We start from the raw sequence: 18,628 nt of genomic DNA, 5'->3' as shown, positions 1-18,628 counted from the left end.
CTTCACACATACTGTCTACTCAATCCCCACTCCTACAGTATCCACAGCCTACAGTATCTGTCTAGGGCAGGGGTCGCAATCTTTATAACTGGAAGAGCCCTTCTTTCCACACACAAAAAAAAAGTGTTGAGGGAGCCGCACAATACATATTTGCCCTTTTCAAGTGCAATAGCGGGTAATATTGGATATTTAGCACCACGGATAGCAGTCGGATCAAATTACCACAAAATCTGACGTTGAGGTTTACAGAGCAGTGGATACAGCATCTGTCTGGTGAAGCTGCGGTGAGAATCGAATCTCGTGAACGTACAATAAATGCTACAGGAGTGATGTTACTTTCTGGGTCAATTGTGCGCCGCCTCATGGGTCTCATACGGAGCAGAAATGACAATAAGAAGCACTTTAGATCTCTGTTTACAAAGAAAAACTAAGAATTCTGCATTAGGGCGAGCCCTAAGTCAAACTTGCTAGTTATCTAAGTAGGTGCCTGAATTAATAAGGTCACATTGTGTTAGGTTTCTGCCGTGTTTGAGAAGTCAAAGCTCTTTGGAAGAGTTATCTGTACGGCTGCCACTGCAGCTTGATTCCCTTGCATTTCTTCTCCTCTCTGTTCTGGCTCCTCCCCTGTCTTCTCTGAGCAGAGCAGGCAGGCCCGTTGCCTTAGTGACTCCCAGAATCCACACAGACAAATTGGCATGTCCCAATCCCAAGGTACCTTAAAATACTCCCTTCTAAGATGCCTTCATTCGGGCAATTTTGAAGGCAGCATCCCATGTATCCTTCGCCGGGGAGGCTATCCCATAACACCTTGCGGCGCATCGAAAATTCTAAACAATTCTGAATTAATGGCGCACACAAGTCCCCGCTTGGAATGTTCAACAAATTACTTCCCTATGTATTTTGAATTCAAAGGTTGAGTAACTGTTGTTTATCAGCTCGTTGCCAAGCTAGCTAGCTAACACGTCATAGGCGATAGCTAGCTAGCGTTTGGCGATCTCGTCCACAACCGCAGGCCAAGTGTAACAACGCCAGCCCAGGACCTCCACATTTGGCTTCTTCACCTGCGAAATCGTCTAAGACCAGCCACCCGGACAGCTGATGAAACTGGGTTTGCACAACCGAAGAATTTCTGCACAAACTGTCAGAAACCATCTCAGGGAAGCTATTCTGCGTGCTCGTCGTCCTCACCAGGGTCTTGACCTGACTGCAATTTGGCGTCGTATCTGACTTCAGTGGGAAAACGCTCACCTTCGATGGCCACTGGCACGCTGGAGAAGTGTGCTTTTCCTGGATGAATCTTGGTTTCAACTATACCGAGCAGATGGCAGACAGCGTATATGGCGTCTTGTGGGCGAGCGGTTTGCTGATGTCAAAGTTGTGAGCAGAGTGCCCCATGGTGGCGGTGGGATTATGATATGGGCAGGCATAAGCTACGGACAACAAATACAATTGAAATTTATCAATGGCGATTTGAATGCACAGAGATACCGTGACAAGATCCTGAGGCCCATTGTCGTGCCGTTCATCTGCTGCCATCACCTTATGTTTCAGCATGATAATGCACGGCCCCATGTCGCAAGGATCTGTACACAATTCCTGGAAGCTGAGCATTTCCCAGTTCTTCCATGGCCTGCATACTCACCAGACATGTCACCCATTGAGCATGTTTGGGATGCTCTGGATCGATGTGTACAACACCGTTTTCCAGTTCCCGCCAATATCCAACAACTTTGCACAGCTATTGAAGAGGAGTGGGACAACATTCTATAGGCCACAATCAACAGCCTGATCAACTCTATGTGAAGAAGATGTGTCACGCTGCATGAGGCAATTGATGTTCACACCAGATACTGACTGGTTTTCTGATCCACACCCCTACCTTTTTCTTTAAGGTACAGTATCTGTGACCAACAGATGCATATCTGTATTCCCAGTCATGTGAAATCCATAGATTATGGCCTAATTAATTTATTTCAGTTGGCTGATTTTCTCTAATGAACTGTAACTCAGTAAAATCGTTGCATGTTGTGTTTATATTTCTGTTCAGTGTAGATACATGGTATTGTTGCTATATTTACATTGGTTGATCTTTTGCTTTGATCGTTTTCAATTGACCTGTAATCAGAGCCAAACATGGACGTTTTCACTTGACCTGTAATCAGAGCCAAACATGGACCTTCATCAAACGAATTTCCCTGGGCATGACTTCTGCCATTTTGTTCAATCATCAACTAGACTTTTGACATTTCCTCCAAACACAAAAAACAAGGCTTTTGATACTGTATTTCCACCAATCACAAATGTGACTTTTCACATTTCACCCATTCACAAATGAAACGTTTAACCATTTGTCCAATCACATCCCATTAATTGTACACCCGTTGTGTTTTCTGTCCAATCAGAGCTGCCAGAGAACTGGACGGACACCAAGGAGACCCTATTGGAAGGTATGGTCTTCCAGGTCAAGTACCTGGGGATGACCCTGGTGGGGCAGCCTAAAGGAGAGGACATGGCGGCTGCCGCTATACACAGGATAGTCTCTACGGTGAGTTAGGGTGGGTGTGGACGTGTTTAACTATTCTTGAATAAAAAATAAAAAAACATTTTGTTAGTCCCCACGAGGTCAAATGCTTTTTCTAGGGGGTTTAGGGTTAATGTTAGAAATAGCGTTAGGGTTAGAATTACGTTTAGGGTTAGGTTTAGGGTTAGGGTTAGGGTTAGGTGCTAGGGTTAGGGTTAGGTGCTAGGGTTAGGGTTAGGTGCTAGGGTTAGGGTTAGGATTAGGCTTAGGGTTAGGGTTAGGTGCTAGGGTTAGGGTTAAGGTTAAGGTTAGGGTTAGGTTTTTGGGTTAGGGTTAGGTGCTAGGGTTAGGGTTAAGGTTAGGGTTAGGATTAGGGGTTAGGATTAGGCTTAGGGTTAGGGTTAGGTGCTAGGGTTAGGGTTAAGGTTAAGGTTAGGGTTAAGGTTAGAAATAGTGTTAGGGTTAGAATTACGTTAAGGGTTAGGGTTAGGTTTAGGGTTAGGTGCTAGGGTTAAGGTTAGGGTTAGGGTTAGGTTTGTGGGTTAGGGTTAGGGTTAAGGTTAGGGTAAGGTGCTAGGGTTAGGGTTAAGGGTTAGGGTAAGAGTACGGGTTAGGGTTAAGGGTTAGGGTTAGGGTTAGGTTTTTGGGTTAAGGTTAGGGTAAGGGTAAGAGTATGGGTTAGGGTTAGGGTTAGGGTTAGGTTATCTGTCAGCAGCCCAATGTGCTCCAGTCACAACATTGATATCATGTTAACCCTACAACACAACCACATGACAAGACACGACACGACACACACACACACACACACAAACACACAAACACACAAAACACACACCAACTTAACAACACAACATCAGCCCTGCAACTCACAGGAGGTTTCAAGGGTAGGCTGGCTGTCTGTCTGGTTGTCTGTCTGTCTGTCTGGTTGTCTGTCTGTATGTCTGGTTGTCTGGTTGTCTGTCTGTCTGTATGTCTGGTTGTCTGTCTGTCTGTCTGTCTGGTTGTCTGTCTGTATGTCTGTCTTTCTGTCTGTCTGTCTGTCTGTCTGTCTGTCTGTCTGTCTAGTTGCCTGTCTGTCTGCATCCATTTTACACTAGGCTGTTTTACTTTTGTTTTTAAATGTTTTCTAAAGCTGTAATCAAACTGTTATTTCTATAACCACCTACTGGGACAAAGACTCTCTCTCTCTCTCTCTCTCTCTCTCTCTCTCTGTCTCTCTCTGTCTCTCTCTCTCTCTCTCTCTCTCTCTCTCTCTCTCTCTCTCTCTCTCTCTCTCTCTCTCTCTCTCTCTCTCTTTCTCTTTCTCTTTCTCTTTCTCTCTCTCAATTTCAATTTCAATTTAAGGGCTTTATTGTCATGGGAAACGTATGTTAACATTGCCAAAGCAAGTGAAGTAGATGGTAAACAAAAGTGAAATAAACAATAAATATTAACAGTAAACATTACACTCAGAAGTTCCAAAAGAATAAAGACATTTCAAATGTCATATTATGTCTATATACAGTGTTGTAACAATGTGCAAATAGTTATAGTACAAATGGGAAAATAAATAAACATAAATATGGGTTGTATTTACAATGGTGTTTGTTCTTCACTGGTTGCCCTTTTCTTGTGGCAACAGGTCACAAATCTTGCTGCTGTGAGTTTATCAAAATTGGGTTTGTTTTCTAATTCTTTGTGGATCTCTGTAATCTGAGGGAAATATGTGTCTCTAATTTGGTCATACATTTGGCAGGAGGTTAGGAAGTGCAGCTCAGTTTCCACCTCATTTTGTGGGCAGTGTGCACATAGCCTGTCTTCTCTTGAGAGCCAGGTCTGCCTACAGCGGCCTTTCTCAATAGCAAGGCTATGCTCACTGAGTCTGTACATAGTCAAAGCTTTCCTTAAGTTTGGGTCAGTCACAGTGGTCAGGTATTCTGTCACTGTGTACTCTCTGTTTAGGGCCAAATAGCATTCTAGTTTGCTCTGTTTTTTTTATAATTCTTTCCAATGTGTCAAGTAATTCTCTTTTTGTTTTCTCATGATTTGGTTGGGTCTAATTGTGTTGTTGTTCTGGGGCTCTGTGGGGTCTGTTTGTGTTTGTGAACAGAGCCCCAGGACCAGCTTACTTAGGGGACTCTTCTCCAGGTTCATCTCTCTGTAGGGGATGGCTTTGTTATGGAAGGTTTGGGAATAGCTTCCTTTTAAGTGGTTATACAATTTAACGGCTCTTTTCTGGATTTTGATCATTAGCGGGTATCGGCCTAATTCTGCTCTGCATGCATTATTTGGTGTTTTTCGTTGTATACAGAGGATATTTTTGCAGTTGCAGAATCTCAATTTGGTGTTTGTCCCATTTTGTGAATTCTTGGTTGGTGAGCGGACCCCAGACCTCACAACCATAAAGGGCAATGGGTTCTATAACTGATTGAAGTATTTTTAGCCAGATCCTAATTGGTATGTCGACTCTTATGTTCCTTTTGATGGCGTAGAAGGCCCTTCTTGCCTTGTCTGTCAGATCGTTCACAGCTTTGTGGAAGTTACCTGTGGCGCTGATGTTTAGGCCGAGGTCTATATAGTTTTGTGTGTGCTCTAGGGCAACGGTGTCTAGATGGAATTTGTATTTGTGGTCCTGGCAACTGGACCTTTTTTGGAACAGCATTATTTTTGTCTTACTGAGATTTACTGTCAGGGCCCAGGTCTGACAGAATCTGTGCAGAAGATCTAGGTGCTGCTGTAGGCCCTCCTTGGTTGGGGACAGAAGCACCAGATCATCAGCAAACAGTAGACATTTGACTTCAGATTCTTGTAGGGTGAGGCCGGGTGCTGCAGACTGTTCTAGTGCCCTCGCCAATTCATTGATATACAGCTGTGGAAAAAAATTAAGGGACCACTGCACATTTTTCTTAAATCAGCATCTCTACATGTATGACAGCCATTCCATTCCAGTGTCTGTTTAATTCCAACACATGCACACCTCATTCTACTGAATTAGGTACTGATTAGGTGATCACATGAACCAAATCTTATTTAACGAGGAAAAGTAGAAAAACCACTGCTGTGGTCATCACTATCCTCTTGCTGGATGGCAAAAACAGTGCTAATAGTACCTCAAAAGTAATATTAATCAAACAATAACTATTGACCATGCCAAAAGAGTTTAAAAGGAACGTTTTGAGTGAGGAAAAGAAGGGTTCAATTCTGGCTTTACTGGCAGAGGGATACAGTGAGCGTCAGGTTGCTTCCATCCTTAAAATGTAAAAGACGGCGGTTCATAAGAACCAGGTCAAGCAGCAGACATTGGGGACAACAAAGCTACAGACCGGCAGAGGGCGAAAACGACTCTCTACTGACCGGGATGACCGCCAACTCATTCAAATGTTACTAAACAACTGTAGGATGACATCAAGTGACCTACAAAAAGAATGGCAAACGGCAGCTGGGGTGAAGTGCACGGTGAGGACGGTTCAAAACAGGCTCCTAGGGGCAGGGCTGAAGTCGTGCAAAGCTAGAAAAAAGCCCTTCATCAATGAGAAGCAAAGAAGAGCCAGGCTGAGGTTTGCAAAAGACCATAAGAATTGGACCGTGGAGGACTGGAGTAAGGTCATCTTCTCTCATGAGTTCAATTTTCAGCTTTGCCCAACACCTGGTCGTCTAATGGTTAGACGGAGACCTGGAGAGGCCTACAAGCCACAGTGTCTCGCACCCACTGTGACATTTGGTGGAGGATCGGTGATGATCTGGGGGTGCTTCAGCAAGGCTGAAATCGGGCAGATTTGTCTTTGTGAAGGACGCATGAATCAAGCCACGTACAAGGTTGTCCTGGAAGAAAACTTGCTTCCTTTTGCTCTGACATTGTTCCCCAACTCGGAGGATTGGTTTTTCCAGCAGGACAATGTGCCATGCCACACAGCCAGTTCAATCAAGGTGTGGATGGAGGACCACCAGATCAAGACCCTGTCATGGCCAGCCCAATCTCCAGACCTGAACCCAGTTGAAAACTTCTGGAATGTGATCAAGAGGAAGATGGATGGTCACAAGCCATCAAACAAAGCCGAGCTGCTTGAATTTTTGCGCCAGGAGTGGCATAAAGTCACCCAACATCATTGTGAAAGACGCATGAAAGCTGTGATTGAAAATCAGGGTTATTCCACCAAATATTGATTTCTGAACTCTTCCTAAGTTAAAACATTACTATTGTGTTGTTTAAAAATGAACATTAACTTATTTTCTTAGCATTATTCGAGGTCTGACAGCACTGCATTTGTAAAAAAAAGTTTGACCAGTTGTCATTTTCTGCAAATAAATGCTCTAAATGACAATATTCTTATTTGGAATTTGGGAGAAATGTCGTCTGTAGTTTATTGAATAAAACAAAAATGTTATTTTTACCCAAACACATACCTATAGATAGTAAAACCAGAGAAACTGATAATTTTGCAGTGGTCTCTTAATTTTTTCTGCATCCATGTCTCACCCCACGGCCCTGTGGAAAGAAATGTGTGTGTTTTTTGCCAATTTTAACCGCACACTTGTTGTTTGTGTCCATGGATTTTATAATGTCGTATGTTTTTCCCCCAACCCCACTTTACATCAACTTGTATAGCAGACCCTCATGCCAAATTGAGTCAAAAGCTTTTTTGAAATGAATAACTCTCTCTCTCTCTCTCTCTCTCTCTCTCTCTCTCTCTCTCTCTCTCTCTCTCTCTCTCTCTCTCTCTCTCTCTCTCTCTCTCTCTCTCTCTCTCTCTCTCTCTCTCTCTCTCTCTCTCTCTCTCTCTCTCTCTCTCTCTCTCTCTCTCTCTCTCTCTCTCTCTCTCTCTCTCTCTCTCTCTCTCCCATTCATTACTCACCACTCATGAATACAAAATAAACACACAACTCAATTAGACCCCCAGCCAGACCAGCCGACTGGATTAAGATTAAATTGATTTACTGTAGAAGGAGAAATAACACCAAAGTCAATTGTCTCCCAGTTCCCTTGGAAACCAAGCATCCTGAACAGGATTATTATGGGAATTGTTTGTCAGTCAGTTTCCATCAGCCCAGTTACCTCTAAACCCAGGGACTGAACCTGGTAGACAACAATGGAGCCAATAATACAAAAGGGAAGATTGGTTTTTGCCTCTTGGCGTAATACTCTAATAATGATAGTAAAGAAACCCCCACAGTTTAGAACAACATCCTCACTTCTCATTATAACACGATCGTCTCCATCTCTGATTTTACATGTGCTTTGTTAGAAATACTGTTAGCTCCAGTGGGATGGAGGAGGCCTGTTAGCTCCATGTTACTGTTAGTGTCTCCAGGGGATGGAGGCCTGTTAGCTCCATGTTACTGTTAGTGTCTCCAGGGGATGGAGGAGGCCTGTTAGCTCCATGTTACTGTTAGTGTCTCCAGGGGATGGAGGAGGCCTGTTAGCTCCATGTTACTGTTAGCTCCAGTGGGATGGAGGAGGCCTGTTAGCTCCATGTTACTGTTAGTGTCTCCAGGGGGATGGAGGTCTGTTAGCTCCATGTTACTGTTAGTGTCTCCAGGGGGATGGAGGAGGCCTGTTAGCTCCATGTTACTGTTAGTGTCTCCAGGGGGATGGAGGAGGTCTGTTAGCTCCATGTTACTGTTAGTGTCTCCAGGGGATGGAGGCCTGTTAGCTCCATGTTACTGTTAGTGTCTCCAGGGGGATGGAGGAGGCCTGTTAGCTCCATGTTACTGTTAGTGTCTCCAGGGGATGGAGGAGGCCTGTTAGCTCCATGTTACTGTTAGTGTCTCCAGGGGGATGGAGGCCTGTTAGCTCCATGTTACTGTTAGTGTCTCCAGGGGATGGAGGCCTGTTAGCTCCATGTTACTGTTAGTGTCTCCAGGGGATGGAGGCCTGTTGGCTCCATGTTACTGTTAGTGTCTCCAGGGGGATGGAGGAGGCCTGTTAGCTCCATGTTACTGTTAGTGTCTCCAGGGGATGGAGGCCTGTTAGCTCCATGTTACTGTTAGTGTCTCCAGGGGGATGGAGGAGGCCTGTTAGCTCCATGTTACTGTTAGTGTCTCCAGGGGATGGAGGCCTGTTAGCTCCATGTTACTGTTAGTGTCTCCAGGGGGATGGAGGCCTGTTAGCTCCATGTTACTGTTAGTGTCTCCAGGGGATGGAGGCCTGTTAGCTCCATGTTACTGTTAGTGTCTCCAGGGGATGGAGGCCTGTTAGCTCCATGTTACTGTTAGTGTCTCCAGGGGGATGGAGGAGGCCTGTTAGCTCCATGTTACTGTTAGTGTCTCCAGGGGGATGGAGGAGGCCTGTTAGCTCCATGTTACTGTTAGTGTCTCCAGGGGATGGAGGAGGCCTGTTAGCTCCATGTTACTGTTAGTGTCTCCAGGGGATGGAGGCCTGTTAGCTCCATGTTACTGTTAGTGTCTCCAGGGGGATGGAGGCCTGTTAGCTCCATGTTACTGTTAGTGTCTCCAGGGGATGGAGGAGGCCTGTTAGCTCCATGCTACTGTTAGTGTCTCCAGGGGATGGAGGAGGCCTGTTAGCTCCATGTTACTGTTAGTGTCTCCAGGGGATGGAGGAGGCCTGTTAGCTCCATGTTACTGTTAGTGTCTCCAGGGGGATGGAGGAGGCCTGTTAGCTCCATGTTACTGTTAGTGTCTCCAGGGGATGGAGGCCTGTTGGCTCCATGTTACTGTTAGTGTCTCCAGGGGATGGAGGAGGCCTGTTAGCTCCATGTTACTGTTAGTGTCTCCAGGGGATGGAGGCCTGTTGGCTCCATGTTACTGTTAGTGTCTCCAGGGGATGGAGGCCTGTTGGCTCCATGTTACTGTTAGTGTCTCCAGGGGATGGAGGCCTGTTAGCTCCATGTTACTGTTAGTGTCTCCAGGGGATGGAGGCCTGTTGGCTCCATGTTACTGTTAGTGTCTCCAGGGGATGGAGGCCTGTTGGCTCCATGTTACTGTTAGTGTCTCCAGGGGATGGAGGCCTGTTAGCTCCATGTTACTGTTAGTGTCTCCAGGGGATGGAGGCCTGTTGGCTCCATGTTACTGTTAGTGTCTCCAGGGGATGGAGGCCTGTTGGCTCCATGTTACTGTTAGTGTCTCCAGGGGATGGAGGAGGCCTGTTAGCTCCATGTTACTGTTAGTGTCTCCAGGGGATGGAGGCCTGTTGGCTCCATGTTACTGTTAGTGTCTCCAGGGGGATGGAGGAGGCCTGTTAGCTCCATGTTACTGTTAGTGTCTCCAGGGGATGGAGGAGGCCTGTTAGCTCCATGTTACTGTTAGTGTCTCCAGGGGATGGAGGCCTGTTAGCTCCATGTTACTGTTAGTGTCTCCAGGGGATGGAGGAGGCCTGTTAGCTCCATGTTACTGTTAGTGTCTCCAGGGGATGGAGGTCTGTTAGCTCCATGTTACTGTTAGTGTCTCCAGGGGGATGGAGGCCTGTTAGCTCCATGTTACTGTTAGTGTCTCCAGGGGGATGGAGGAGGCCTGTTAGCTCCATGTTACTGTTAGTGTCTCCAGGGGATGGAGGAGGCCTGTTAGCTCCATGTTACTGTTAGTGTCTCCAGGGGATGGAGGCCTGTTAGCTCCATGTTACTGTTAGTGTCTCCAGGGGGATGGAGGCCTGTTAGCTCCATGTTACTGTTAGTGTCTCCAGGGGATGGAGGAGGCCTGTTAGCTCCATGCTACTGTTAGTGTCTCCAGGGGATGGAGGAGGCCTGTTAGCTCCATGTTACTGTTAGTGTCTCCAGGGGATGGAGGAGGCCTGTTAGCTCCATGTTACTGTTAGTGTCTCCAGGGGGATGGAGGAGGCCTGTTAGCTCCATGTTACTGTTAGTGTCTCCAGGGGATGGAGGCCTGTTGGCTCCATGTTACTGTTAGTGTCTCCAGGGGATGGAGGAGGCCTGTTAGCTCCATGTTACTGTTAGTGTCTCCAGGGGATGGAGGCCTGTTGGCTCCATGTTACTGTTAGTGTCTCCAGGGGATGGAGGCCTGTTGGCTCCATGTTACTGTTAGTGTCTCCAGGGGATGGAGGCCTGTTAGCTCCATGTTACTGTTAGTGTCTCCAGGGGATGGAGGCCTGTTGGCTCCATGTTACTGTTAGTGTCTCCAGGGGATGGAGGCCTGTTGGCTCCATGTTACTGTTAGTGTCTCCAGGGGATGGAGGCCTGTTAGCTCCATGTTACTGTTAGTGTCTCCAGGGGATGGAGGCCTGTTGGCTCCATGTTACTGTTAGTGTCTCCAGGGGATGGAGGCCTGTTGGCTCCATGTTACTGTTAGTGTCTCCAGGGGATGGAGGAGGCCTGTTAGCTCCATGTTACTGTTAGTGTCTCCAGGGGATGGAGGCCTGTTGGCTCCATGTTACTGTTAGTGTCTCCAGGGGGATGGAGGAGGCCTGTTAGCTCCATGTTACTGTTAGTGTCTCCAGGGGATGGAGGAGGCCTGTTAGCTCCATGTTACTGTTAGTGTCTCCAGGGGATGGAGGCCTGTTAGCTCCATGTTACTGTTAGTGTCTCCAGGGGATGGAGGAGGCCTGTTAGCTCCATGTTACTGTTAGTGTCTCCAGGGGATGGAGGTCTGTTAGCTCCATGTTACTGTTAGTGTCTCCAGGGGGATGGAGGCCTGTTAGCTCCATGTTACTGTTAGTGTCTCCAGGGGGATGGAGGAGGCCTGTTAGCTCCATGTTACTGTTAGTGTCTCCAGGGGGATGGAGGCCTGTTAGCTCCATGTTACTGTTAGTGTCTCCAGGGGATGGAGGAGGCCTGTTAGCTCCATGTTACTGTTAGTGTCTCCAGGGGGATGGAGGCCTGTTAGCTCCATGTTACTGTTAGTGTCTCCAGGGGATGGAGGCACACCAGAAGAGGAAGACAAGAGATGGCACCATTCACATCGTCCTTGACAAGTCCTACCCCCATCCTCCTCTCCTCTCTTCCTCTCCTTCCATGTTGGCCTCTTTTCTCTCCTCCATCAAACACACTTCAGAATGGAGGAGTACTCACACACAGAAGTGCAGCCTTATTCAATCAAAATGGTAGCTACTCCTTATATAGTGCACTACTTTCGATGCCCAAATGTTTAGTGAACTATATGGAATAGGATGTGATTGTGGACACAGTCAGATTATAATTCCCTCTTGTGTGTGTTTGCATCACCCTATCCCCAGGCCCGGGCCTGTGCTAAGAAGTTCCGCAAGGTGACCCTGACCATCTCTCCTAAAGGAATCATCATTACAGACACAGAGACACTGGACCTCATAGAGAACGTCTCCATATACAGGTAAACAATAATGACATCATGATGACATTATAGAGAACGTCTCCATATACAGGTAAACGATAATGACATCATGATGACATCATAGAGAATGTCTCCATATACAGGTAAACGATAATGACATCATTATGACATCATAGAGAATGTCTCCATATACAGGTAAACAATACGACATCGTGCACATCGACAATAATGACATTATACAGGTAAACAATGTCATCATACAGGTAAATGGTGATTCCATCATACAAGGTAAACAATAATAACATCATACAGGTAAACAATATGACATCATGGTAAACAATGACCTCATAGAGAATGTCGGATAAATGAAGGACTTCGTTGAAAATGTCTCAGTTATGCGTAGCTACTTCATCAGAAGCGTCTTACTAACTTGAACGATGTGAGATCCCTACAGCCAGCTCACAACTAAAGGTGTCTATGATTTCTCATGGTGAACTATAATATCTTATCTTGACTACTGTATTACACATATCCTCTACTCTCTCTGTCGGTGTCTGTTAGTGTGTCGCGTGATTAACCCTTAGGCTGGGGGTTACCCGAAGCAACTTTCAAGCAATTTTTGTTGCAGTTGCAGGATGCAAGTGACAATCATCTCAAGCAACTTTGCTGTTACATGAAGCAACTCAAACGCGATTAAAATTCAATGCAACAGCCAATCAAATTGAAGCTGCTTGTTTGTCAATTCAAAACTCACCCCATGTCATCTGCTGCATTACGTCATGGTTTCACAAATTATTTGTTTATCCAACTTTTTGGTTATTGCAACAGCAAGGATATAGAAGAAATGCAGCCTGTACAAAATGACATTGCAAACACCAGCACAATGAGCTAACCAAGCTAGCAACAAACTAAGCTAGCTAGCACAGTTCATGGTGGACAATTTCAGTTGAAACTGGTTAGGGGGAGGTTTGGGTTCACTTCGAGATTACATTTATTGACTGCTAAACCATCTACAATAATTTGTATACATCTCCAGTTGTGCTAGTCTCTGTTTTGTCAACCCTGAACGCGGGTTGTGCCGCGCAGCACTGACAGCAGTGTTGACATGACAACTGGGTCGAAATGGATCATGTGATAAAATTGTTTGTTTTGATTGGCTGTTGTTTGCACAGCTAGTTGCACAATGTTGAAACGTTTCAACTGGATGCAACCAAGTTGCAGATGAGTTGCTTATTAGTTGCTGGGGGTGTTTCACGAAGCAATTGCTCTGCTCAGCCACAGCGGGTCTCAGCCACAGCGGGTCTCAGCTCAGTAGGGTCTCAGCCACAGTGGGTCTCAGCTCAGTAGGGTCTCAGCTCAGTAGGGTCTCAGCTCAGTAGGGTCTCAGCCACAGCGGGTCTCAGCCACAGCGGGTCTCAGCCACAGCGGGTCTCAGCCACAGCGGGTCTCATCTCAGTAGGGTCTCAGCCACAGCGGGTCTCATCTCAGTAGGGTCTCATCTCAGTAGGGTCTCAGCCACAGCGGGTCTCAGCTCAGTAGGGTTTTAGCCACAGCGGGTCTCAGCCACAGCGGGTCTCAGCTCAGTAGGGTCTCAGCCACAGCGGGTCTCAGCCACAGCGGGTCTCAGCACAGTAGGGTCTCAGCTCAGTAGGGTCTCAGCTCAGTAGGGTCTCAGCCACAGCGGGTCTCAGCTCAGTAGGGTCTCAGCCACAGCGGGTCTCATCTCAGTAGGGTCTCAGCTCAGTAGGGTCTCAGCTCAGTAGGGTTTTAGCCACAGCGGGTCTCAGCCACAGCGGGTCTCAGCTCAGTAGGGTCTCAGCCACAGCGGGTCTCAGCCACAGCGGGTCTCAGCTCAGTAGGGTCTCAGCTCAGTAGGGTCTCAGCTCAGTAGGGTCTCAGCTCAGTAGGGTCTCAGCTCAGTAGGGTTTTAGCCACAGCGGGTCTCAGCCACAGCGGGTCTCAGCTCAGTAGGGTCTCAGCCACAGCGGGTCTCAGCCACAGCGGGTCTCAGCTCAGTAGGGTCTCAGCTCAGTAGGGTCTCAGCTCAGTAGGGTCTCAGCCACAGCGGGTCTCAGCTCAGTAGGGTTTTAGCCACAGCGGATCTCAGCCACAGTTGGTCTCAGCTCAGTAGGGTCTCAGCCACAGCGGGTCTCAGCACAGTAGGGTCTCAGCTCAGTAGGGTCTCAGCTCAGTAGGGTCTCAGCTCAGTAGGGTCTCAGCCACAGCGGATCTCAGCCACAGCGGGTCTCAGCCACAGCGGGTCTCATCTCAGTAGGGTCTCAGCCACAGCGGGTCTCATCTCAGTAGGGTCTCAGCTCAGTAGGGTCTCAGCTCAGTAGGGTCTCAACTCAGTAGGGTCTCAGCCACAGCGGGTCTCAGCCACAGCGGGTCTCAGCCACAGCGGGTCTCATCTCAGTAGGGTCTCAGCCACAGCGGGTCTCATCTCAGTAGGGTTTTAGCCACAGTGGGTCTCAGCCACAGCGGGTCTCAGCTCAGTAGGGTCTCAGCTCAGTAGGGTCTCAGCTCAGTAGGGTCTCAGCCACAGTGGGTCTCAGCTCAGTAGGGTCTCAGCTCAGTAGGGTCTCAGCTCAGTAGGGTCTCAGCCACAGCGGGTCTCAGCCACAGCGGGTCTCAGCTCAGTAGGGTCTCAGCTCAGTAGGGTTTTAGCCACAGCGGGTCTCAGCTCAGTAGGGTCTCAGCTCAGTAGGGTCTCAGCTCAGTAGGGTCTCAGCCACAGCGGGTCTCAGCCACAGTGGGTCTCAGCTCAGTAGGGTCTCAGCCACAGTGGGTCTCAGCTCAGTAGGGTCTCAGCTCAGTAGGGTCTCAGCCACAGCGGGTCTCAGCCACAGCGGGTCTCAGCTCAGTAGGGTCTCAGCCACAGCGGGTCTCAGCCACAGCGGGTCTCAGCTCAGTAGGGTCTCAGCTCAGTAGGGTTTTAGCCACAGCGGGTCTCAGCTCAGTAGGGTCTCAGCTCAGTAGGGTCTCAGCCACAGCGGGTCTCAGCCACAGTGGGTCTCAGCTCAGTAGGGTCTCAGCCACAGTGGGTCTCAGCTCAGTAGGGTCTCAGCTCAGTAGGGTCTCAGCCACAGCGGGTCTCAGCTCAGTAGGGTCTCAGCCACAGCGGGTCTCAGCCACAGCGGGTCTCAGCTCAGTAGGGTCTCAGCCACAGCGGGTCTCAGCCACAGCGGGTCTCAGCTCAGTAGGGTCTCAGCTCAGTAGGGTCTCAGCTCAGTAGGGTCTCAGCCACAGTGGGTCTCAGCCACAGCGGGTCTCAGCCACAGTGGGTCTCAGCTCAGCTCAGTAGGGTCTCAGCTCAGTAGGGTTTTAGCCACAGCGGGTCTCAGCCACAGCGGGTCTCAGCTCAGTAGGGTCTCAGCTCAGTAGGGTCTCAGCTCAGTAGGGTCTCAGCCACAGCGGGTCTCAGCTCAGTAGGGTCTCAGCTCAGTAGGGTCTCAGCCACAGCGGGTCTCAGCCACAGCGGGTCTCAGCTCAGTAGGGTCTCAGCTCAGTAGGGTCTCAGCTCAGTAGGGTCTCAGCTCAGTAGCAACAAGCAGAGGGATCCCTCCAGTAGTTTGACTATTCTGTGTTCCAAATGGCACCCTATTCAAATCAAATGCATGTGCGTTATCTGACCACTTCTTTATTGACCGACTCACTGGTGCTTCCTGCTTTAGTTTTTGCTTGTAAGCAGGAATCAGGAGGATAGAATTATGGTCAGATTTGCCAAATGGAGGGCGAGGGAGAGCTTTGTATGCGTCTCTGTGTTTGGAGTAAAGGTGGTCTAGAGTTTTTTTCCCTCTGGTTGCACATGTGACATGCTGGTAGAAATTAGGTCAAACTGATGTAAGTTTCCCTGCATTAAAGTCCCCGGCCACTAGGAGCGCCACCTCTGGATGAGCGTTTTCCTGTTTGCTTATGGCCTTATACAGCTCATTGAGTGCGGTCTTAGTGCCACCATCGGTTTGTGGTGGTAAATAGACAGCTACAAAAAATATAGATGAAAATAGTGTGGTCTACAGCTTATCATTTGATACTCTACCTCAGGCGAGCAAAACTTCCTTAATATTAGATTTTGTGCACCAGCTGTTGTTTACAAATAAACACAGACCGCCATCCCTTGTCTTAACGGAGGCCGCTGTTCTATCTTGCCGATGCTGCGTAAACCCCGCCAGCTGTATGTTATCCATGTCGTCGTTCAGCCACGACTCGGTGAAACATAAGATATTACAGTTTTTAATGTCCCGGTGGATATCCGTGATCGTAGCTCGTCTATTTTGTTATCCAATGATTGTACGTTGGCTAATAGGATTGATGGAAGAGGCAGTTTACTCGCTCGCCGTCGGATCCTTACAAGGCACCCCGACCTACGTCCACGATATCTCCGTCTCGTCCTCATGCGAATGACAGGGATTTGGGCCTTGTCGGTGTCTGTAGGATATTCTTCGCGGCCGCCTCGTTGAAGAAAAAATCCTCGTCCAATACGAGGTGAGTAATCGCTGTCCTGATATCCAGAAGCTCTTTTTGGTTATAAGAGACGATGGCAGAAACATTATGTACAAAATAAATTACAAATAACGCGGAAAAACACACATAATAGTACAATTGGTTAGAGGGCTGTAAAACGACAGCCATCTTCTCCGGCGCCGAGGGATTTTCTCAGAGTTATGGACGTCTACAAAAAAACATCTGAGGTCTTGGCTGATTTCTTTTGATTTTCCCATGATGTCAAGCAAAGAGGCACTGAGTTTGAAGGTAGGCCTTGAAATACATCCACAGGTACACCTCCAATTGACTCAAATGATGTCAATTAGCCTATCAGAAGCTTCTAAAGCCATGACATAATTTTCTGGATTTTTCCAAGCTGTTTAAAGGCACAGTCAACTTAGTGTACGTAAACCTCTGACCCACTGGAATTGTGATACAGTGAATTATAAGTGAAATAATCTGTCTGTAAATAATTGTTGGAAAAATGACTACGTTGGCTGATAGGACTGATGGTAGAGGCAGACTACCCACTCGCCGTCGGATCCTTACAAGGCACCCCGACCCCTACGGATTTGGGCCTTGTCGGGTGTCTGAAGTAAATCCTTTGCGTCCGACTTGTTAAATAAAACATCTTTGTCCAGTACGAGGTGAGTAATCATAAGAGACGGTGGCAGAAACATTATGTACAAAATAAGTTACAAACATCGCGAAAAAACACACGCAATAACACAATTGGTTAGGAGCCCGTAAAACGGCAGCCATCACCTCCAGCGCCATTTAATATTTTAACCAAAGCCCACACGATAGGCCTGTTCGAAAGTAGTGTACTATATAGGGAATAGGGTGCTATTTGGGATGCTGACTATTTATTTTGTTATACACTGAATGGTTCCATGCTACACACCAATCCATCCTGTAGATCTCAGTGTATACAATGAATTCGGAAAGTATTCAGACCCCTTGACTTTTTCCACATTTTGTTACGTTACAGCCTTATTCTAAAATGGATTAACTAGTTTTTTCCCCTAATTCATCTACACACAATACCCCATAATGACAAAGCAAAAACTGTTTTTTATAAATTTGTGCTAATTTATAAAAAAAAATTAAATAGCCATTTACATAAATATTCAGACCCTTTACTCAGTACTTTGTTGAAGCACCTTTGGCAGCGATTACAGCTTTGTGTGTTCTTGGGTATGACGCTACAAGCTTGGCACACCTGTATTTGGGGGAGTTTCTCCCATTCTTCTCTGCAGATCATCTCAAACTCTGTCAGGTTGGATGGGAAGCGTCGCTGCACAGCTATTTTCAGGTCTCTCCAGAGATGTTCGATCGGGATCAAGTCCGGGCTCTGGCTGGGCCACTCAAGGACATTCAGAGACTCGTCCCGAAGCCACTCATGTGTTGTCTTGGCTGTGTGCTTAGGATCGTTGTCCTGTTGGAAGGTGAACCTTCGCCCCAGTCTGAGGTCCTGAGCACTCTGGAGCAGGTTTTCATCAAGGATCTCTCTGTACTTTGCTCCGTTCATCTTTCCCTCGATCCTGACTAGTCTCCCAGTCCCTGCCGCTGAAAAACATCCCCACAGCATGATGCTGCCATGCTTCACCGTAGGGATGGTGCCAGGTTTCCTCCAGATGTGACACTTGGCATTCAGGTCAAAGAGTTCAATCTTGGTTTCATCAGACCAGAGAATCTTGTTTCTCATGGTCTGAGAGTATTTTAGGTGCCTTTTGGCAAACTCCAAGCGGGCTGTCATGTGCCTTTTACTGAGGAGTGGCTTCCGTCTGGCCACTCTACCATAAAGGCCTAATTGGTGGAGTGCTGCAGAGATGCAGAGATGGTTGTCCTTCTGGAAGGTTCTCCCATCTCCACAGAGGAACTCTGGAACTCTGTCAGAGTGACCATTGGGTTCTTGGTCACCTCCCTGACCAAGGCCCTTCTCCCCTGATTGCTCAGTTTGGCCGGGCGGCCAGCTCTAGGAAGAGTCTTGGTGGTTCCAAACTTCTTCCATTTAAGAATGATGGAGGCCACTGTGTTCTTGGGGACCTTCAATGCTGCAGAAATGTTTTGGTACCCTTCCCCAGATCTGTGCTTCGACACAATTCTAGCTATTGTTAGCTACAGTACCAGTCAAAAGTTTGGGTTTTTCTTTATTTTTACTATTTTCTACATTGTAGAATAATAGTGAAGACATCAGAGCTATGAAATAACACATATGGAAGCATGTAGTAACCAAAAAAGTGTTCAACAAATCAAAATATATTTTATATTTGAGATTCTTCAAAGTAGCCACCCTTTGCCTTGATGACAGCTTTGCACACTCTTGGCATTCTCTCAACCAGCTTCACAAGGTAGTCACCTGGAATGCATTTCAATTAACAGGTGTGCCTTGTCAAAAGTTAATTTGTGGAATTTCTTTCCTTC

At 47.3% G+C, this 18,628-nt stretch overlaps 1 protein-coding gene across 1 annotated transcript in view; it reads left to right on the top strand.

Annotated features, from left to right (window-relative positions):
- Positions 1-18,628, top strand: part of LOC311106735 (low density lipoprotein receptor adapter protein 1) — a gene marked incomplete at both ends in the record, with an annotated part of 149,668 nt that overhangs the window by 72,797 nt on the left and 58,243 nt on the right. Inside the window, 2 exons of the mRNA XM_084149135.1 lie at positions 2,403-2,545; positions 11,643-11,755. Of these exons, the coding sequence (XP_084005261.1) occupies positions 2,403-2,545; positions 11,643-11,755 (256 nt within the window). The remainder of the gene's footprint in view (positions 1-2,402; positions 2,546-11,642; positions 11,756-18,628) is intronic.

The sequence above is a fragment of the Coregonus lavaretus genome (genome assembly GCF_964263955.1).
Source record: "Coregonus lavaretus genome assembly, chromosome: 31".
NCBI lineage: Eukaryota > Metazoa > Chordata > Actinopteri > Salmoniformes > Salmonidae > Coregonus > Coregonus lavaretus.
The sequence above is the reverse complement of the archived record's forward strand: the minus strand, read 5'-3'. Positions and strand labels throughout refer to the sequence as shown.